This window comes from Camellia sinensis, chromosome 4 (genome assembly GCF_055761805.1).
Source record: "Camellia sinensis isolate YWXY chromosome 4, ASM5576180v1, whole genome shotgun sequence".
NCBI lineage: Eukaryota > Viridiplantae > Streptophyta > Magnoliopsida > Ericales > Theaceae > Camellia > Camellia sinensis.
Genome location: NC_138964.1, coordinates 122425743 through 122448736, shown reverse-complemented (window position 1 = coordinate 122448736; position 22994 = coordinate 122425743). Strand labels below are relative to the sequence as shown.

The 22994-nt window shown below is 42.0% G+C and overlaps 1 protein-coding gene across 1 annotated transcript; it reads right to left on the bottom strand.

The window, feature by feature from the left end:
* Positions 1-637: 637 nt before the first annotated feature.
* LOC114280012 (pyrophosphate-energized vacuolar membrane proton pump-like) lies at positions 638-14007 on the bottom strand. The gene is made up of 3 exons (XM_082866104.1): positions 13628-14007; positions 11135-11355; positions 638-1149 (listed from the first exon to the last, which is right to left on the bottom strand). The coding sequence occupies exons 1-3, from the start codon at positions 13875-13877 to the stop codon at positions 1144-1146; spliced, it is 477 nt and encodes a 158-aa protein (XP_082722230.1). The 5' UTR covers positions 13878-14007; the 3' UTR covers positions 638-1143.
* Positions 14008-22994: the final 8987 nt, after the last annotated feature.

Sequence of the window (22994 nt, the reverse complement as noted above, 5' to 3'; positions counted from 1 at the left end):
GGAATCCTAAAAAAGAGCCTAGTGCAAATCCCAAAACGCAAAAATCTTGATAAACAATGGTGTCTCAAATGTGCATTAGAAACAAAAATTTTGAGAACGAATTACAATAAAAATTTGCTAGCTACCCATTTAATTGAAGTGGTTGGGAGGCAAGGCATTACAAAACTTCATGAATGAGTAATGCTACAATGACCATCTTATTTTACCACATCTCAAATACCATTTTATGCTAGTGCAAAAGTCAAATAGCATATTTGTACCTTTTATTCACAATTAAGAGATTCCACCTCATCAATCCTCCAATCTATAAAGGCATATATAAAGCAAGGCATATTAAGCCTTCGTTTGGCATAAGCTAAAATGAGACTTTTTGACTAAAATAGTCACACAAAAACAAAATAAACTTTTTAACCTAATAAGACAAAATATCACATCTAAATCATAATCATTTCATTTTTTTTTCCCCTCACAAAAGTCAAAAATTGAAATTCTATCCCAAACGAGACTTTTTAGCCCCAAACTAAAATAGCCAAAAAGCTAACCCATATCCCAAACGAACCCTAAAAGTGTAGTTTTTTGTAGGCCAAAAGAAAGTTGATCATATAAGAACACCCAAGACCAATGCAACACAACTACAGAATTTAAGAGCTAGTAAAAATAAATATATAAAAGAAATATTATTCTCAAGAGGGGAGAAGATAAAAAGGAACTTAATCGAGAAACAGATGGCATTACAATGAAAATTTGAAAACTAGCTGTTCTAAGTGTGAAAAGAAAACTAGGGCATACAACCTCAAACTCTCATCTGATAAGAATGATTACTTTCATCATCATCCATACCATCACAATTATCATCAGAAATGAGGGAGCCAGCAAGAACAGCGGAGAGGGTCTCAACTCCAAAGAAGGTCCCAACAATGAGGGGTGTAAGCATGACAAGGGCACTAGGTGGAATCATCTCCTTGATGGAAGCATCAATAGAGATCTTGACACAGATGGCACAGTCGAGCTTGGCAGTACCCTCCATAAGACCCGAGATGGTGTTAAATTGCCTTTGAACTTCCTCAACCATCTTTAAAGCTGCACTTCCCACTCTCTTCATGGTCATGGCAGAGAACCAGTAGGGAAGCATGGCACCAACAATCAAACCTATGAAAACTTTCGGGGTGAGAACATCAACAATTGAAATTGACGTGCAGCTCACAAATGCACCAAAAAGGGCCAATGACACCAGTGCAGCAGATTCAATGGCAAATCCCCATAAACAAATGTAAAATAAAATTTTGTTGGGGCCGAATAGTGGGAGTCGTAAAGAGGCCGAATAATTGGACCTGGAGAGTCAGAATATATATATCGCATTCGGCCTCGTCTCACACATTCAAATCCTACCCTATTCGGCCAAATAGCCAGTTGAGCAAGGGGCCGAGTGAAAAGCGGTTTGTAACAAAAGAAGCCGAGTAAATAGTTATACGGCGAATTAAAAGTAGGCCCAGTCCTAAGGCCCAAGAAAGAAAAGATATAAATAGAAGAACATCAGCCAAAAAAAGGTATGTGAGAATTAGTACATTTGACTTAAGATACAAGTAACTAAGAGAGTATACATTGACTTAACCGTCGGAGTGCTAATTCCGGCAACCCCGACCAAAGTGTTCATTCTTTTTCAAGTGATATAGCTGAGGATCTCGAGCATCCTATTTGATCCTAAAAGTATTTCCAAACCACTTCTCCACAGTTGGCGCCGTCTGTGGGAGTACTCAAATACATCCATGGCGGGCGTAACAGAAGACCCTCCGATAGTCACTGACGAGACCACACAGAGAGACGACCTCACTCCAACAAACATGCTTGGACCGGAGACTATCGCCGCAAGACACGCCTTGAACTTCGACTCACCCTCAACTTCAGTGCATGAGACAATGCAAGCGATCATAGAATAAGCAAAGCAAAACGAGCAGAGGTTGAAGAACATGATCGCTGAGAACGAACGTCTCGGTCAGGATTTGGCCTTGGAAGTGGCAAAGTCCAAACAAGCTGTGCGCCAAGATCCCGAACGACCTCTGAGGACAGGTGGTCGACGACCTCGAGCCTGACAACAAGACACTGACAGCGACCCCGACTCATTATTCCCGGAGCCCAAGAAGAAGGGACGACTCGAAACTACCAGTTCCCCCGAAGAGAGTCCACGTATAAGGCATAAGCGAAGACGAAATGGTTCAAACAAAGAGGACCAGCACGATCCCTTTGTGCGACGGATCGCATAGGCAGGACTACCAAAGAAGTTCAAAGCCCCGTCGTTCACCTTGTACGACGGGAAATCGGACCTCACTGATCATATCCGTCATTATAAGCAAGCCATGACGCTGCATGCAGACGACGAGGCTCTCATGTGCAGAATATTTCCGAGCAGTTTAGGGCCATTGGCCGCCAGATGGTATTATAAATTGAAGCCGGTGTCGATCAAGAGTTTCCATCAACTACAGAAATCCTTCAGGGCAAGATTTATCACCAACGAGGTCCAGCCAAAGCAAGCCGACTCTCTTTGGGCAATGCAGATCCAGCCGGGAGAAACTCTACGAGCATATTCGGCATGCTATTGGGAATGTTTCAATCTTGTCGATGATGCTTGCAACGACCCCATGGCCATTACCGCCTTTAAAATGGGTTTGCATCCTGATAGTGCTTTTCGCAGTTCCTTGACTAGAAAACCCCCCAAAACAGTCTGGTCGTTGATGAAGAAAGTTGAGAAATACTGCAAAGTGGAATATGACGGCCTGCAAGTTAAAGCTGAAAACCTGGCCAACAAGACGGCCCCTTCTGAAATTGCTCGGCCGTTAAATTCTGTACCACCTCAGAGCCCTGAACCACAGTATCGGGCTAAACGAGACAAGAAACGGGATTCTCGCCGATCAAGCAACCAATGCTCCCACCGAACAAATGAACAACTGCAAGTCGATAGCAAGCGCACAAGGCGCGCCGACAAGAAATATATGGAGTTATCAGAACCGATCAGCGCGGTTATGTCCAAAGTCTAACACCTTTCCTTCTTCAAATGGCCGTCCAAAATGGTGGGACCTGCCGACACGAGAAGACGGGATAGGCGGTGCGAGTATCACAAGGATCATGGCCATGATATTGAGAGTTATTATGCATTGAAAGATCATCTGAAGGAATTGGTACAAGATGGTCGGCTATAATAGTACGTCCGAAAAGGCAACTCAGCCAAAGCAATAGCTGTAAGACAGGATTCACCTCCACTCAGCGTGATCCACATGATATACAGCCTGCCAATATCATCCGCGGTACATACGATTCAGTCGAATCCTGACCCTCAAAATCAACTCACTCCGGCTAAACAGCCCCGTGAAGCTGCTAGCATTGCTTTCAATGATTCAGATTTGGTCGGAGTGACACTTCCCCACATTGATCACTTGGTAATCGAGTTACGCGTAAACCGATTCACCGCTGAGCGCGTACTCATTGATCCGAGGAGCACATCAGAAGTTATGTATTATAAGACATTCACCTAACTCGATTTCTCCAAATCGGATCTTTCTCCAGCTCCTTATCCACTATTCAGCTTCAACGCCAATCCAGAATACCCGTTGAGGAAAATCACACTACCCGTTCGAGCAAGCTCCCGAACAGTGGATGTGGAATTCTTGGTCGTCAAGCTGCCATCGCCGTATAATCTCATCATGGGGCGAACATGGTTGCATACCATGCAGGCTGTGCCAAGCACCTATCATCAGTTGCTACGCTTCCCGACAGAACGCGGCATTGAGCAAATCTGTGGCTCCTAGAAATCAGCACAAGCATGTTATCTCCTTATTGGAAAGACGCCAAAGGAGTTGCAAGTGAATTCTATTGAGGTGCTGAATCGGGAGAGCCTCGATGATGTTGGCAACTCCCAAGTAAAAAGGCCATGGAAGCCCTAGATCAAGTTGAAATGACGGAAACCCAGATAGGTTCTTCATGGTCGGCGCTTCCCTGAATCAAGCCGATAGATAGCAGCTAATTTCCTTCCTGCTTGGCAACCTTGATGTATTTGCGTGGACTCCATATGAGATGCCGGGTGTAGATCCATCTATTTCACAGCACCGTTTAAATGTTGACCCTAAATGCAAGCCGATTATTCAGAAAAGCCGACGGTCAGCCACAGAGCACACTACCGCCGTTGTTAAAGAGATTGACCGATTGCTTGACGCCGAGGCAATCAGGGAAGTGACCTACCCTACATGGCTCTCGAACACTGTGGTTGTGAAGAAGAAAAGTGGGACTTGGCGAGTCTGCGTTGATTTCACAAACCTAAACAAAGCCTGTCCCAAGGATTGTTTTCCCCTTCCCAGAATAGACCAACTTGTAGATGCGATGGCACGCCATCAACGTATGAGCTTCCTCAATGCTTACAGAAGCTACCATCAAATTGACATGCATCCAGAGGACCAAGACAAAACTGCATTCCTCACCCCAAGAGGAACCTATTGCTATAAGGTTATGCCTTTTAGGCTGAAGAATGCAGGGGCAACTTATCAAAGACTGGTCACTGCCATGTTCAAGGAACAACTCGGCCACACTATGGAAGTGTACATTGGCAATATGGTGGTCAAGTCCAAAAAAGAGCAAACTCATCTAACCGATCTGGAAGAGACATTCAGCATTTTACGCAAATACAAAATGAAGTTGAACGCTTCCAAATGCGCGTTTGGGATCGGCTCTGGCAAATTCTTGGGTTACATTGTCAACCACCGAGAAATCAAAGCCAACCCGAGGCAAATCACAGCAATCTTGGAGCTCAGATCCCCTTGTTCAGTAAGAGAGGCTCAAAAGTTGATGGGGATGGCGGCCGCACTCAACAGGTTCATCAGTCGGTCCACAGATCGCTGCCGACAATTCTTTCATACACTACGGCAGGGCAAGGCTTTTGAATGGTCCGCCGAGTGCGAAGCCACTTTCAACGGCCTCAAGACCTACCTCCAATCAGTTCCACTCTTGACAACACCTTCGACAGATGACCCGCTCATTTTGTATTTGGCAATTTCCAATCGGGCCGTCAACGCCGTACTGATAAAGGAAGAGTTGGGGGAGCAGAGGCCAGTGTATTATGTGAGCAAGGCAATGGTTGACGCCAAAACACGCTACCTTTCGTTGGAGAACCTCATCCTGGCCCTCGTCATGGCAGCAAGAAAGCTGATGCACTACTTTCAGGGGCATACCATCGGGGTACTAATGGACCACCCCCTCCGGTCGGTACTCCGTAGTGCAGAAGCATCAGGGCGCGTTTCAAAGTGGGCTCTTGAACTCGGCCAGTACGATATTCAGTTTCTGCCTAGAACCTCAATCAAGGGACAGGTGCTTGCCGACTTTGTGGCCGAATTCACTGGGGGTCTTGCCGACTTCAAGTCTGATGAAATTCGACCTAAGCTGAACTGGAGAATTTATGTTGGGGACATTTGGCAGTTTTACTGTGATGGATCATCCAATCAACGGGGCAGTGGAGCCGGAATGGTAATCATGACTCCCGACGGTGCAATAATTGAGCAGGCCGTCAAACTCAACTTCGATGCATCAAATAACGAGGCCGAATACGAAGCCCTTCTAACCGGTTTGTGGAATGCACATCTTCTTGGTGCTCAGCGTTTGCTTGTATTTTGCGATTCAAAACTGATGATCAATCAGCTAAAAGGGGAGTACACGGCCAAAAATGACCGTATGGCGACTTACATGAAAACGGCTAACTCCGTGCTGGCAAAATTTGACCATCATGAATTGAATCAAATAACACGAGATCAAAACACACATGCAGATGCCCTGGCTTGCCTAGCCTCCGCCATCAACTCAGAGATTAAACGGACCATTGAAGTAAGCTTCATCCCGAAGCCGAGCATTGGCCCTTCGGAGGAAGTCCAGGTCAATGTCATGGAGTCAGACTGAGTTGGATGGACCCCATTGCTACATTCTTATCTTCCGAATAGCTCCCGACGGACAAGAAAGAAGCGCACAACCTGCGACACAAAGCCTTGCGATACTACTTGGATCCACAAGGAAAGCTTTATAAAAAATTTCTTTTTGGTCCATACCTGGAATGCGTGCATCCGGACAAAGTCGAAGAGCTTCTAACTGAAATACACGAAGGCAGCTGTGGCAAACATTCTGGCAGGCGCTCTTTGGCTCATCAAGCTGTAACACAGGAATATTATTAGCCGACAATGAGAGCAAAGGTCGAATGTCATGTGAAAAAATGTGAACAATGCCAGAAGTTCTCCTCCTTAACCCATCTGCCTGCTGAAGAGTTAAGCTCTATCACCAGTCCTTGGCCGTTCGCCCAGTGGGGACTTGATATCGTCGGACCATTTCCGAGGGCCCCAAATTCCCGACATTCCGGCCGTCGTGGAAGCTTTTTTCATAACCCATGGTTCTTGCATTTTCTACGGCAAACATGCTTGCCGTATCTCGATCGGCAATCGCATGACTTAACAGCCGTTAGGTCACTCTCTCCTCCACAACCGGGTTAAATTGACCTGCCACACGCGGCTCGGTGGTTTGAGCCTTCCTGAGCTCCCTGAGCTCACGCTCGGCCTTCTCCGCGCGAGCCTCCAAACTTCGAATTTGTTTGTCTTTCTTCTCTATTTCTCGTCGAGCGGCACGCAAGCGCATGCCGACTTCATAAGCGGTATACAGCCCTTTCACCGCCCCATGGATGCCCTCTCGAAATATTTCAAAATCCTGTCGACCAACCATTGACTGCTGGACTTCCGGTGGAAAAATCTATCGAGCGAACTCAATCGCTACACCTGGGTCGTTAACAATGGAGTCCGCCTCCGTCATTGGTTTATTCTCCACAAAAATCGCAAAACTCAACGGTCGCGGCGTCGCGTCGGACTCATTTCTCGATCACGGTTGCGGGGAGCTTTCCCGTTACTGTTTTTCTTTTCGGGGTGATCTGCTTCAACAACTTGGGGGCTGACGTTTTTCCCGTTCCCTAGACGTCTTACCTCCCGTGCGTATGGGCTTGCTGCTGCAATTCATTTCAGTATCTAGCTCAGCCAATGTTCACCCTTCTCCTCTGTTGTTAAAGAACAGTCTATTTGACATTCGCACCAATCTAACCTTCCGCAACAAGCTAGTTTGAACTGAGTCTAAACACGATAAGTGGAATCACTAGCGCGAAGAACCCAACCCATTTATTCCTAATGCATGCAGTGCCCCTGAGGCGACTTCATTAATGCTAAACTCCAAAAGCCCGATGCTGATCGGATTACTCCATGAACTAACAATATTCGGCTTCTCGAGCTCATGCACTGGCTGGGGCAAGGGCAGATTTATTAATCTGATCGGCCAAATATCTAAACCCGATGCCGACTGATTTATGTCGCGGCCACTCCATGAACTAACAGTATTCGGCTTCTGAAGCTCATGCACTGGCTGGGGCAAGGGCAGATTTATAATCTGATCGGCCAAGTATGTAAACCCAATGCCGATCGATTTATGCCGTAACCACTCCATGAACTAGTAATATTCGACTTTTGGATGAACATACATTAGTTGGGGCAAGGGCAGAATTATTTATCTGATCGGCTATTTGACGAGGGTAAATTACTAAACTGCATAGCTATCTAATCGGCAAGTGTACGCGAATTTTTTATCCAAAGTAGCGAAAAGCAATACCATTCATTAATAACAAAATTAAGCACAAATAATAGCAAAGTACAAAGAAAATTTTCATTAGTAAATTGGGCACAAATTGTAGCCACTTTACATGTGAAAACTACTAAACAAAAAGCTACAAGTTCGCATGAAAATGCCTAACAAAAAAAATTAAAACTGTAGCAATACATAAAAACTACCAAACGAAAAGCTATAACAATACATTCAAAATCCTTAAACAAAAACAAGTGTCGCCCTAATTAATCCTTGAAGTCAGACTCCAGCGGCTCAACATCCACTTGCTCGTATGGAATCGGCATAGCCAATGTCACATCAGCAGCAGCAAGGGCTTTGAGTCAGCCGTGTTTGAATCCCCGATTTTCAAATTTGGGAACTTCTTCCACATAGTTGGCGAGAGCAATGCTTTACCCGGCCTCGTACGCCTTGGAAGCCTCCAAGTCGGTTGCTTCCTTCGCCTTCTTTGATTCTTCCAATTCAGCCTCCAGTTTGGCAATCGCCTCTTGGGCTAACTTGAGTGCATCTTCGCTCACGTCTGCCCTCTTCTTTTGCCAATCTCAGCTGATCCGCATTTCTCGCCCTCTCCATCTCGGCCTCGGCCCTTGCGCTTTCCATCTTCGCCCTCGCCGCTTCGAAATCGGCCCTACTCCTTTGGCCCTCTACTTCCGATTGTAAACGGCCAAGTCGGTTGATGGCGTCATGCTGGCGACAGCCTATCTCGACTATTCTCCCGACCGTCTGCAAAATAGGAAATTAAAACCAAAACAATATTTGCATAAAAGGGAAAGACAAGGTCAAGGTATATACCAGAAGAGCCGATTGAGCAGCTAATGCTATTGCCAACAGATCTGGCTCCGCCCAGAAAGCCGCCTTGTCAGCCGGCAATGAGACGGACGTAGCCATGCTGAGCGCGACGGTTGGGTCTTTAATAGCCAAAGCGTCAGAGGAGATCGGCGTGTTTTTTATCTTTGGTTGAATGACAAAAGGCACAATCACATCCGATTCCTCTAAACGCGACTGTTTGTCGGCACGATTTTCTTCTAAGCCAGCCTCGACCTTGGCAGGATGCTCTCTGCCCTTTGCTCAGCCTCTTGATCGGCCGACACAACCGCCTTGGACTCGGCACTTCGGTTTTGGGCCGTTTCCTCCTCGATAACAGGCAGGGAGGGCTGAGCTTCGGCTGCATTTGGCACTTCAGATCGAATGGCCTCTACTCTTCGCCGCATGGCCATTCTTTTTGCGTTTTTCTTCTTGGCGAGTTGTGTAAGGTTTAACCCAGCCATCTCTTCGGGGTATGCGCCGAGAAGGTCTTCTAAACCGGTAAAAATGTCGTCAAACGGAAGATCCCCTCGGCCCGAAGTGGAGAGAGGGTTGTCAGAATTGAGGCCGGCCTCCTCGAAGGCCAACTTCAGAGCCTCGTTTACTTCAGCTTCAGCTTCGTCTACCTCAGTTACTTCCACCCGCTCCGAATCGGACCCCCTCGAAACCAACTTGCCGCAAGTTTTTGAAGTCGATCAAAATAAGAGTCGTAAGAAACTCTTCACCCCTCGTATTTGGGATGTTTTCTGCCGCCGAAAACGTCGTATATGTCGGCTTGTAGCGAAGGAGAATGTGGGCAGCCCTCCCTTGTTTGGCCGAAATATTTGAGCGCGACTTTAATTTTCGAAAGAACGACATCGTCGGTTGAAGTCAAGACTTTCTTCAAATCATTTCTTGCACAAACAAAACCATGAGATCTCAAAAATGAAGCTTTATAAATATAAGAAAAATAAACGCAAAAAACTATACGGCCACCTGGTTCGCCCCTCCGTCTAAGAATAGGATCAAGGCGATCCTCGCCTTCGCCAAATTCCCAGTTACCTCGGGCAGCGACCATAACATCATCGACTCGCTTTCCAGAGCTGGAAAGCATAGTCACTAATTGATGGTCGGTGTCCTTAGTCCTAAGGAAATAGCGTCCATGCCGACCAGAAGACTTTGCCAAGGCGTAACAATGCCGAATAGCAAGTATGCCGAGGTTAATCCTAAAGCGACGGTTTAGCTCTATGATCCCCATTACGATTCTACAAAAATTGACATTGGGTTGAGAAGGGATTAAACCCTAATGGCGAAGGACAGCCCTAAGAAATGGATGTAGCGGGAAATGGATTCCGCCCTCTGCAATTGATAAGAAAGAGAAAACGATTGTGCATTCATCATCCCTCTCCATATCGAGAGTGTCGTCTGTCGGGGATAGAAAAATGTCGTCGAAAGCTAGAGATTCGATCCGCGGAGAGGAGGTCTTTCAGATGCTTTGCCATTTCGGTCAACCTATAGGAGCATACTAAACTAAAGGCAAACCAAGAAAAGGGATTCAAAGCAGAGAGAAAGCAGAGAGGAAGAAGACTTACAAGAGACGGAGAGGACAATGAAGAATGAATGGAAGTTGTAGAGGTGAGTCGGAAGGTAGCCCAAAAACTCTAAGCAGCCAAAAATGTGCATGTTCGAAAAGACGACAAGATTTTAAATCACAATAAATGGAAGCATACGAAGGGACGGGAAGTTGAAATGATAACCGAAAGGGGTGTGCTCTGACATCCGCGTTGGAATGAGGTTAGCCACCAAATTTCGGCTCTGACTTTTCGAGTTCAAAACCAAACACTCCAACTAACTGTCATTAGTGGGGTGCTTGGGGGGCAATTGTGAGCGCCGAATAGTGGGAGTCGTAAAGAGGCCGAATAATTAGACCTGGAGGGTCGGAATATATATATCGCATTCGGCCCCGTCTCGCACATTCAAATCCTACCCTATTTGGCCAAATAGCCAGTTAAGCAAGGGGCCGAGTGAAAAGCGGTTTGCAACAAAAGAAGCCGAGTAAATAGTTATACGGCGAATTGAAAGTAGGCCCAGTCTCGAGGCCCAAGAAAGAAAAGATATAAATAGAAGAATATCAGCCAGAAAGAGGTATATGAGAATTAGTACATTTGACTTAAGATACAAGTAACTAAGAGAGTACATACTGACTTAACCGTCGGAGTGCTAATTCCAGCACCCCCGACCGGAGTGTTCATTCTTTTTCAGGTGATTAGCTGAGGATCTCAAGCGTCCTATTGGATCCTAAGAGTATTTTCAAACCACTTCTCCACAAATTCAATGGGAATTCACAATCAGAAAAGGATGATGAGAGGCAACAAATGCAGATTTAGTTCTACAACTAAACACAAAAATGATAGTACCAGAAGGATATTTTGGCTCAACTTACAATAGGACAATTCACTGCCTAAGGCTGCCAAAGGAGCATATAGCTGAATTCATATACAAGTGCCACAAGCTAAAGTGAAAAAGTATTTGAATCAGGCCTCTAATCATTTGGAACCAAAAAGGGAATTATGTCCAGAAATTTCTAAAACCCATCACTAAGTCTTGATAATATACAAAATTATAATAGCAAGGTGGACCTGTACAGTTGTAGGCGAAAAGGATATCACAATACCTTTCCAATGGCAGCAGTGTTGTTTCCAGCAGCATCAAGGGCATCTGTTTTCTCACGGATCCAGTGACTCATGCCAGCCATCCCAACAATGCCTCCATCAGTGTCACTAATGGGACCATAGGCGTCAATAGCTAATCCAGTAGCAATGGTGCTAAGCATACCAAGAGCAGCCACTGCAATACCATACATGGCAGCTCTAGTCCAGTAGGAATCAGCAAAATCTTGCACAGGGCTACAGTATTTAGAAGAAAAACTGCACAAATTACATGTATGCATTTGCTAGTGTAGTACTCTGTCACAAACCCAATGATAAGTCCAGCCCAAAGCCCAACACAAACACACAAGAACAGCTCCCAGCAAACCACAATCAATATTATTTTTTAACGAATTTAATAAATCTAACGATGTATCCAAAACCACTAGTCAACTAGGTTCAAGTAAAATCTTCTGTTACCACTTCATAGAACTAAAGTAGTATTTTATCAGTTCAACTGCTTTTTAAGGTATATTCAGCCATTGACACTAAATCCACCTCTATGAAATTATCCGGAAAGAAAACCCTAAGAAAGAAAGAAAGAAAGAAAGAAAGGAAAATATGAGGCAGACAACAAAAGAAAAAGAGTATTTTCATTTATTTATTTTGGATAAGTCAAAGCAAGCAAAGTCCTCTGCCGTCCTTTCCTGCAGGGCTTCCTGAGTATCCCAAAACGACGTCGTTTTGGAGAAAAATTTCAAAAAAAAAAAGCAATAGAACACAGAGAAAATTAACAAGAAAAACCAAGCTCAGTCACTACTCTTTCTCTCTTTATCGATCATCATCTTCGACAAAGAACCGATTTTCAAGACCAACACAAAGCGAAGTCCATGACCGACACACCATAACAAAAACCAAACAACAATACACATATATATCAGTGTGTGTATGTATATATGTATGTATAACTTTTTAGTTTTGAGTAAATTTTTTTTAAAATTTTGTAACCTTTTTCTTCGGATCTGAAAATGCTCTGTTGTACTTTTGAGAAGCCAGCACAATAACAAAGATCTTAAAAGCAAGCAATCCATTCATCTTCTATTGCATTCCTATTCACCATCAATAAATTATAATATCTCTTTATATGTATATATATATATCTTTATATCTATATAAATCTACAATACACATGTATATATATATTACAAATCACAGGTGAATAAGAATTTCTTTATCAATTTCTTTATGATTTCTGTTGCATCCCTATGATTTTTTTATCAATTACTGTGAATGTGTACTGTAAGTAAACTGATGCAACAACCAAGAAGCAAGGTTCACAAACTTACAACCAAAAAGTTAAAATTATATGCCTAGATCATACATAAGAAAAAAGATTTCGTCCAGATTTAGTAATCATAATAATTTCATCATATTTATTTTTCAAAAAAAATTAAAATTTTATTTTTCAAATCATACTTATTATTTATTTTTTTAAAGATAAATGTATTATGATTATGAGATGTTTTATATGGATGATATCCACACATAAAAATCTAAAAAATAATTGGACCAAACCATCAAAGTGGGCCTATGATAGCAGAAATTATCCGATACTACCAAAGTCGACATTATACAACCAAGAATACTAACATGATTAATTTTTCTATAGACAATCATATAATCTTTAATTCTCTATAAATATCATAACACTTTATGTGTTCCAACCCAAAGGTCAAGGCTTAAATTAAAATAATAATCGTCTAATAAACTAATTGTATATGCACCAAGCTTAATTCAAACTTCATAATTCATTAAACTCTTACAATAGTAGCATACGAGACATTCGCCATGAACTCTTTCTCAAAATCATTTTATGAATACTGAATGTTACTTAATTAGTCTCAATCACTAAGAAGAGCAATGTAAAGCTTTCAATTCTACATATTAAATTTGGTAAGAATGTGATCTAGGTATGCTCTTTGAGATGAGACAAATAATCTTCTAAGCTATTTTTAAGTATCTTAATGCCAAAGACAAGAAATAAATTATCAAGATATTTTATATCAAAAATTTGTTAACAACAATATCTTCACATCAAGTACTAGTAAGTACAATTCCATCGGTATAAAGAATCAAAAAAATAAATAAATTGCACCCACTGACTTTGAGATATATAATATGAGGTAAACTTTGATATTTTTTCCCTCCATTTTTGGCTACGATGAAAACACAGCGAAAAAAGAGGTAAATTTTTTTTTTTCCTAATTGAAGAAAATTTGAAATCTGAGCCATTTCCCTTCTTTGAGCACAAAAAATTCAAAATTTTAGCTCTATTTTCAAAATTTTCTTGATTTTTATCAATTTCACGTCACAGATATGAAGATCCAAACTTTGATATTTTTTCCCTCCATTTTCTCAACAACCAAAAAGATTATAAACAGCCGCACACAAGTTTTTTTTTTACCACAAACGCCATTATATCTTGCACAAATCACTAGAGATCTGGGGTTTAGTCTCACCTTCGGATATAGCATTCTGTATCTCAGCACACTTAGCGACGACATTGTGTTCATTGACAACTTCCTCTTCTTCAATCAGGTAATCAGTGTACCCACTCTTGTTCTTCGTCGTCGACGAAGCGTTTCGGCCCGCAGAGAGCTTTACCTGAGAGACCAAAAGCCACCGGACCAGTGAGAACACGATTCCGACCACCGCACACACCGGAATCACGATCTCCGTCGCCAGATCTGGGAGCAATGTCGACCCCATGGTTTGATATACTCGCCGGAACCCTAGTTTCGCAAGAATTCCAAACGGTGACCCGCCGGAATGTCTACAGAGAGAAAGTGAGGGAGAGAGAGAGTCCCACAGTTCGGGAGGCCTGGGGAGGAGTGAGGAACTGGTGATTCATGGGTAAGAGAGAGAAAGTTGGAGAATAAGAGGGAGGGTTTGAGTGTGAAATGGTTCTTGGTTGTTATGGTGCACCCTCACTTTGGGTAGGTAAAGGAAAGAGTAGTGCATGTCGGAAATTCAGTATATTATGATATTTTGAGAAATTGGTAAAAAATTAATTTTTTGATTTTTTTATAAATTTTTTATGTGAGAAATTAAAGAAGTAATGTGATTTAAATAAATTAAAAAATTAAGAAGTTGACTTTTTCTTATGTTGCCAAAACGCCCCAGTATACCTTGTTTGATTCTAGCCTATTTTGAAAATAAGAAAAAAAAAATTAATTTTTTTGATTTTTTTAAACTTTTTTTTGAAAAAATACATAAAATAGTAGAAAGGTGATGTGATTTTTTTTTTTTTTTTTTGATACCCAGAATACTCCTAAAGCAGGACCCTTAGGATTACAAGCCAATGACTTTTTTTTTTTTTTTATACCCAAAGCATGTCCAAGGCAGGACTCTTAGGATCCACCCTTATAAGACAAAATGGGGGAACACCTAAATCGTCGGACTTTCACTTAAATAGTAGAAAATTCGAACCCTAGTCAATAAAAAGAGAAACATACTCTCATACCAAGTAGGATGGCTCCTTAGTGGTTAGTGATGTAACTTCAATAAATCAATAGATTGAGTTTTTTTTTTTTTTCTTTTATTTGTCAAAATAGGCCTTAATTTATTTTTTCAAAAATTGATTTTTTTTTTGTTTTTTGTATTTTTAATATTTTACATAAAATCTACACACACTTCAAAATGATAATATTTGTGAATTTTTTTATAAAAAAACTCACCAAATACAAAAACTATACAAAAATTTAATATATTTTTATATTTTGTTGTATTCAATGAATTTTTTTACAAAAAATTTGTACAAATTTTATATATTTTTAATTATATCAAGATTAAGTGGACCTAAAAACAAACAAAAAAAAATGATTAAAATATTTTTAAATGCGAATTGAAAATTAAAAAAAAAATTGCTTTTTGATAACTCCAAACTAAATAGATTTGTTTTTTGAGTTAATTATATTAAGAGCCCTGTAACTATTACTAATTGTTGGAACAATGTTCTGTGTAAATAAAATAAATTGCAACAAAGCCAAACAAAATAAAATAAAACTTACAGAAATTATTTTGTTGAACCAAATAAAAATTAAAAAATCAAGTCGAGTGTGTGACACTCTGTCCTTAAGACAGATTCGCCCCACTACGGTGCTTACAGTTGAGTGGCGTCTATCTCCCAGGATACAATGATCTTAACCAATTTGTAGTAGCACTCGAAAACAAATTGTTCGGCGAACCAAACCTGTTCTAACTTTCTGAATATTTATTCTAAAAATAATATGAAGAACAATGCACCAAAAATAAAGTTAGACAGCACTAGATGGGATTTTCAAACTTAATTTCGGATATCAAAAGTGCTGGAATATGGTATGTATTTATAGACCCGAATAGGTGCTTAATTTTAAGTGAACATATGGGTTTTTGAATTAAACAGGTGTTGTTTGAATTCAAACAGATTTGCAAACTGTTTCAACAGATTAACTGTTGGGCGTTTGAAACCTGTCCAGTTTAACAGATCTGAAAACTGTTAAAAACTATTCAGCAGGTACTGTAGGAAATTCAGACATAAAAAGGCACAACTTTTGGACAAGAATTTGAATTCAAATTCAAATTCGAATTTTGAATTAATTTTTCCCGCAATAATTTTTGAAAAAATTCAAATAAATTTTGTCACGGCTCAGCTCGGCCGGATGGACGGCAGCGGCGCGCGCACGTTTGTGGTAGTTTGGGCTAAGGTTGACTTTATCCATAACTCCTCCCTTCTACAAACTTGGGGTGCCCCTTGGGGTCCAACCCAAGTGTTGTAGGCTTGAGCTTATAAACTCAACAAAACTCTCTTAAAGTTTCAATATGGGACAACCCTTTCCAAAGAAACCTACATTTACTTCCATAAATTTCCTATTCCACGAACCCGAAAACGACGTCATGTTCCCATTCACTCATAAATGGTTTTGACGAACCTTCTTCACCGTGTGACTTGCCATGCGGCAAGGAACACTTCACCTCTTCGGATCCGTCCCAAAAGACGTTTGGGGTCCACTCAATTTTGGGCTCAAAGTTGGCCCAAAATAAGCTTTATAAACAAATTTTCCAACAATCCCCTACATGAATGGAATTTGACGGAGAGAAAATGCAACAACATGATCTAATTTCAGAGAGTACAGAAATTGAAAATATTCTACAAATGATAGGTAGCTTTTGGCTTTGAACCTTCCCTTGTGAGACACTATCGGATTTATTAGCTAACCAGTGAATATGATGTCTTGAACTGTTCAGCCGTTTGTGTAAACCAAGACAATAGAACTCACATAGTATATCTCCAAACACAATTTAGTTCTCACTATTGTGTTCATTTTGGCCCTGAACAACCTGGTCTTTCATGAGTGCTCTAGAGAATTGTAGCCCTTCACAAATCTCATAGAACCGGCCCAGTTCACACTCACATAAGTGATTCTTATGAAGAGTATCCTGCTATACTCCACTAGGTTTACCTAGATATAAGAATCATTAAAATTTTACTTAACCTAAAACGCTGCAGTCATCACCATTTCATCATAGATATGGGTGGGAGTTTTAACTCCCCAGTGATCCTTCTGAGTCATTCACAACTCGGTTGTCCCTTTGAACCTAGATCTTGGGATCTCCAGTCAACTAGGTCGGGTTGCCGTTGTGGTAACTCTTATTTAATAGGCTTTAGTCCCATTTCCCTCGATGAATTCTCAACTAACTCTCTTGCTAATCCTTTGGTTAGTGGATCCATTATCTTGTCTTTAGACTTCACATATTCAATTGACATAATTCCATTAGAGAGTAGTTGTCTTACGGTATTATGTCGACGACGAATATGTCTAGACTTACCGTTATACACATGACTATGTGCTCTACCTATTGCTGATTGACTATCGCAATGTATGCACACAGCAGGCACTGGTTTTGGCCATATTGGAATATCTTCAAGGAAGTGGCAAAGCCATTCTGTTTCTTCCCCTGCTTTGTCTAAAACTATGAATTATGATTCCATAGTAGACCTAGCAATACAAGTCTGTTTGAAAGATTTCCAAGATACAGCCGCACCACCAAGAGTAAAGACATACCTGTAGACGCGCAATCGTGAACCTCAATGCTACAGTTCAGACTCAATTTGTGTCACGGTCTTGTATCTAATCTTACAGAGCGCAATATAAGACCGATAAATCATCAAAGAGTCTAAATCCGGCAAATCATTTTTGAAAGCAGATTTTTTTGAAAGAAGTGCCAAACATGGACTGCTTTGCCAGATACAGAGTCACCACCTAAATATTTATTTTTGGGGAATTTAGGAAACCCTGACTCGTTGCCTAAGGCCACGTGTCCGTCATCACCAAAGTTGCCTCGGCTTGGGAACTTGGGTACGATTGGGGAAGGTCACTTCGTGAGCACCCCCGCTCGCCCGATCAAAGATCGGCCTCTACTAACCATGATATCTAGTTTTGAAAACATTACGCGTTCTCATTCCGGTTACTAGCCTAGATTTACTATGTGATGCGCACAACATACAAGTATGGACTGGATCGCCTGAATTGGAACAAAACATTTCATGTTTGTTTATTTTGAAAATGGTTTGATGGTGCTACCCGCAAGTAGGCTAAGACGTGGATTTGCCACCCTCGGGTGGGCTTAGAAAACATGATTTTGCCACTATCTAGTGGGCTTAAAACTCATAATTAATGAATTATTCCAATTCAAATAACCCAACCTTTACCCACAGGCATTCGGGCAGTTATATCATATAAGCACTTAACCTCATGGTGAGCATGCTATCATGGCAGTCACTCACACGCATGCAAGGATGCTAAAGCATAAACACTTACCGAGTACTCCAAGCCAAAACAAAAGCTATGTTAGAAATCCATGGATGATCCTAACTATACAGAAATGCCTAATGCAACACATGCAAAATGCAACTAAGATAGGCTCAGCTATTCTAAAGATGGCATATGAAATACTACAACTAACAAGTATTCAACTCGGAATTGAAATACAAATGCAGTTAGTATGATGCGCCGAGCCCGGTGCATGCAAGACAGATGAATGAATACAAACATACTATCATACTGTATGCTAATTGAAACATGCCCTAATCTAACCATCATAAGCTGGTAAATAAAAGGGAGAAAGACGTAGGGTTGGAAGACATACATCACACGCACGCACACTTATTACAATTGTGCCCTCGTTCGGAGGGTCCGAATAAATAATACAGTCCGAATGAATAATACAGTCCGAATAAATAGTGCAGTCCGAATAAATAGAAAATCCTAATTAATTAACAAATTAATCTAGGAAAGCAGGTAAATTAGTACGCAAATCCATGGACCACCTTAGCTCTGTTCCAAATGATGAATGATGCATGCTCGAGTTGCCTTTGTCGGGAAATTCTTTGCGATGCCCCGGTTTGCCTCTGTTTGCAATTAATCCCGGGATATTGTGCGAAGCTCTAGAAGGCTGCTAATTTCTGGTTTGCTGCAACAGAGAGCAAGAAGGGGGCATGGCAAAGTATTTTCATATATATATGCATGCCTCGATCCTCGTGCCACCAATCACGCATATCGATGCATGATGGCCAAGGAGTCGAATTGCACGACTCAATGTGAAGTGAATGCACATGAAAACACAACAAGACCTAAACTCCATCATGGGTAATCCGGAGTGTCGGCGACAGGGAATTGAGACACGTTCCGTCACTCGGAGTACGAAACGTACCTTGTTTCCCGTGCTTAGGCTAACTTCTATCCCAAACACGATGCAAATGAGATGGCATACACAATGCGATTAACATATAACCTAGCATACGCAACGCTATGAAATGGCCTACACAAATGCTCGATGTAACATGGCATACGCAATGCTCTAACATGCAACCTAGCATGCGCACTGCTATGAATTGAAATGGCATACACAATGCACAATGGACTTACACCAACATGAGTGGACCTCAGCCACACTCACATCAGTGGCCATCATATGAAAATGAGACAACCGAAATGTGTGCACACATGTACGCAAACCGAGGACCGAACTTAAGGCATAAAATACCACTCTACCAAGGCATGACAAAGGATGCAAGATGGCATTCAAACATGTAAATTTCAGCGCTGAAACATGATGCTAAATGGTCCCAAAACATGGAAATATGGCACCCGATGCATGGAATAAGCCCCGAAACTCAAAACTAGGCACATGCATTGAACCACAAGCACACAAAGCAAGCATTATTTGATCATGAAGCATAAAGACAGAGCCAAGGCAGTCCCAAAATATGCACATTTCTAGTTTAAAGCATGGCCAAAAGATGCTAACATGATGGACTAACATAGCATGCAACATTGGCTAGAAAGTATGGTTTACATGGCATGTATATGAAGCAAATGAGAACTCATCAAACCAGCCAAAAACAGTGAATAAAACATGCCAAAATATGCCCAAATAATCACTGAAATGCAGCCAATGCATGCAAAAATGAGGGGCTTCTTTGGAGGGCCTTGCAAGGGGTTGTTAAGCACATACAAGATAGACACTTAGCATGGCAAAATCAACTCTGGAAATGGATTATGACAGCCCTAAAACTCACCAAATAGGCCCTGAAATCAGTCTAGGAAACATGCAAAGAAAGGCTCCTTTGAAAAGCCTTGGATGAGATTGCTCTACACATGCATTGTAGGTATAAAATATGGCCAAAAGGGCCTTGGACAGAGCCAAGGCAGACCCCAAAACTCACAGAATGAGGCCTGAAACAAGACTTCGATGTATGCAAAATAGGGTCCCTTTGGAAGGCCCAAAAGACCCCCAAACAAGACAAGGAGAGAGGGTGTCACCCCCCCTCTAATTTTGGCCCTTAAAAATGCATCTAAGCCACTGAAAATCCGCTGGATTTCAGTGGCTAAGATGCCAAACCATGGCCAATGCAAGTGCTCTAATGCATAGCCTTAATCATGAAGGGATGAAGCATGCATAGAGGGAAGATGACCCCAAACGGAAATGGACCTTAACAAAACTTGAAGAGGATGTCAAAACAAGACTTTTTCCAATTTATAGAAAATTTCTGAAATGCTCATAAGTAAGGCTAAAATAGGATGCAAAAATAGCCCTAAAAGAGAGATAGAGGATAAGGGGAAGTAAATGACCTCAAACAGCAAAGTGCCCTTAAACAAAGTTGAAGATGGGTTCAAAATAAGACACTTTACAGTTTGGGTCGAAGCCCAAAAATTCTTTCAAATAAGACTAACCAATCATGCAAAAAAATGCAAGTTCAAGGGAAATAGGCACTTACCCTCGAAGAGCAACAAAGCTGGAGCTTTTAGACTAACCTTCAACCTCTAGAAATCAGCTTCAAGGAGCTGGAATGGATGGTGGAGGTGGTAGGCTAGGAGTTGTAGTGTAAAATGACCAAGAACAAGGGTGTTTGAAGGCTTGAAGTAGAGAGATGGAGGGGAAATGGGAGTATATCTCAGCTGGTTTTTTCTAACCAGCCCAAAGGAGGGAGAGGACCTCCTATATAGACAAAGAGGTCTAAAGCTTCTCTTGGAAGCTAAAAACCACTTTGAAGATCCTCCATACACGTGTATGGAGGATGCTGCAAATGGCTCCCAGTTGGCACAACTGGAACACACTCAGAGAGACAAAACAGAGGGTAGCTGGCCGACCAGTTCAAGTGGCCGGCCGACCACTTGCCTTGGTCGGCCGACCAGGGTTCAAAAGGTTCAAGGTCTAAATCTGGTCAGCCATGAAGCCCTTGAAGTTAGCTTTTCAATGCCGCAAACCTTGCATTAAAATTCCTCCTGTGCAAAAAGTTATGCCTGTTTTGGTGAAGCCGCGCAGATTCGGTCCAACCGGACTTCAACCAACCATATCTCCTCCACCCGGACTTGGTTTTAGGAGATTCTTGAGTGTGAAATGAAGCCCCAGAAGTCTCCTTTTCCAATGGTAATGGCCTCACTTCTAAATTCCTCTTATGAAAAGAGTTATGCCCGTTTCGGTGAAGTCGCGCAGTTTCAGTCCTACCCAGATTCATGCCGAACTTCTCCCAAACTAGTTTTCCTCTCTTTTCTCCTCTTTTCTTCAACTCCAAACCCCTAGACAAGGTGTTTTGAAAGATTTTTCAAAGATTTCATCTCTCTTTCATTCATTTCCACTTTGTCCTTGCTCGGTTTACCAAAAAGTGTAACATTCGACAAAATGCGAGCCTCGGAACATCGTAGGAACTTTATTTTCAAAACGTTTTGAAAGAGAGGGTTTCAAGTCTAAAATCTTTTGATCAAGATTGTTTCGGTCCAAGAAAGGGGTATGAAGTTGAGATTTGACTCTCTCATTGCCAAAGAAACTGAACCTTTGCCCTGCACACCTTTCTCCATCAAGTAAACCATCAGTCGCGTCCAAGTCTTAAGGGCGGTCAAAAATGGGGTGTCTATAGTTACCCCTCTTTGACAGAACTCGGAAGTCAAGAAGTGACGGGAGTGAATGTCAAAGCCCAGAGATGACCCATTTTTGAAAAGGCCGAAGATTTGGACAAACAAACAAAGTACAGACAAATAAATGGTTGCGCCCGCAGGCTGCCTACGTATCCCTTTGCAAGAAATCAAACCAGCATAGTTCAGGGGCAGGATGCAAAATGATATGCAGAAAGATTTTGATAATTGGACTTATACGCTACGCGAAGCCGATTTGAAAATTGGACTTATACGCTACGCGAAGCCGGTTTGAAAATTCAGGATTTATGCGATGCACTGTAATGACTAAAATGCAATGTGATAGCTAGGAAAAAGGAGGTACCTTGCAGGGGCAATTGGCAATGACTTACCTCGGCAATGTCCTACCTCATGCTGATGTGGGAATCTTCCTCTTCTTCTCAGTTGAACTACAGGTACGACTTTTCTCCCTAACTATAGTCGCAGCTTTCCCTATTCTCCAATAGGGTGACAGACTAGGTTGATTCGGTATCCAGAATTGAGGCGCATACATATTCTATCTTAATCTATGGGGCTGCCATACAGATTTCAAGCCGAGGATATACCCCTGGGTATTTAAACCAGACTTTAGTCTCGGAAATCCCGAACCTTTGCGTTCTAGGCAAGAGCCATTCGAACTCTAGTTTCCACCGTCTCAGTTGGTCTCCTAGGAACTCACCGCAAACACAGGCAGGTGGCTATACCAGACCACTGGAAGTCGTTCGGGCACGACAAAGACCAAAGGAATTGCACTTTTAGAGGATTTAAGGTCTCCTAGACCAAGGAGTGCACAAGACAGTGCCAATGATGCAAAAATACAATGTGCACAAGACAGTGCGATGCAGAGTGAATGCACAAAACATTGCTAAGAAGATGCACAAAATAGTGCGATGCTAAAGGTGTACAAAACAGTACGAGCAGGGTGAATGCACAAAATCAGTGCGATACAGATAAGGTGCGCAAGATAGCGCGATGCAATGCACTAACAAGTGCAGGTAAGGTGCGCAAGATAGCGCGATGCAATGCACTAACAAGTGCAGGTATGGTGCGCAAGGTAGCGCGATGCAATATGCAAAGCATAAGACAGTGCGATTGAGGTGCGTAAAATAGGGCGAATGTAAACTGCACAAAACAGTGCGATGCACAAAATAGCGCGAATGATAAACTGCACAAAACAGTGCGATGCGCAAAATAGTGCGAATGTAAGCTGCACAAAACAGTGCGATGTGCAAAATAGCGTGAATGATAAACTGCACAAAACAGTGCGATGCGCAAAATAGCGCGAATGTAGGCTGCACAAAACAGTGCGATGCGCAAAATAGTGCGAATGATAAACTACACAAAACAGTGCAATGCGCAAAATAGCGCGAATGTAAACTGCACAAAACAGTAC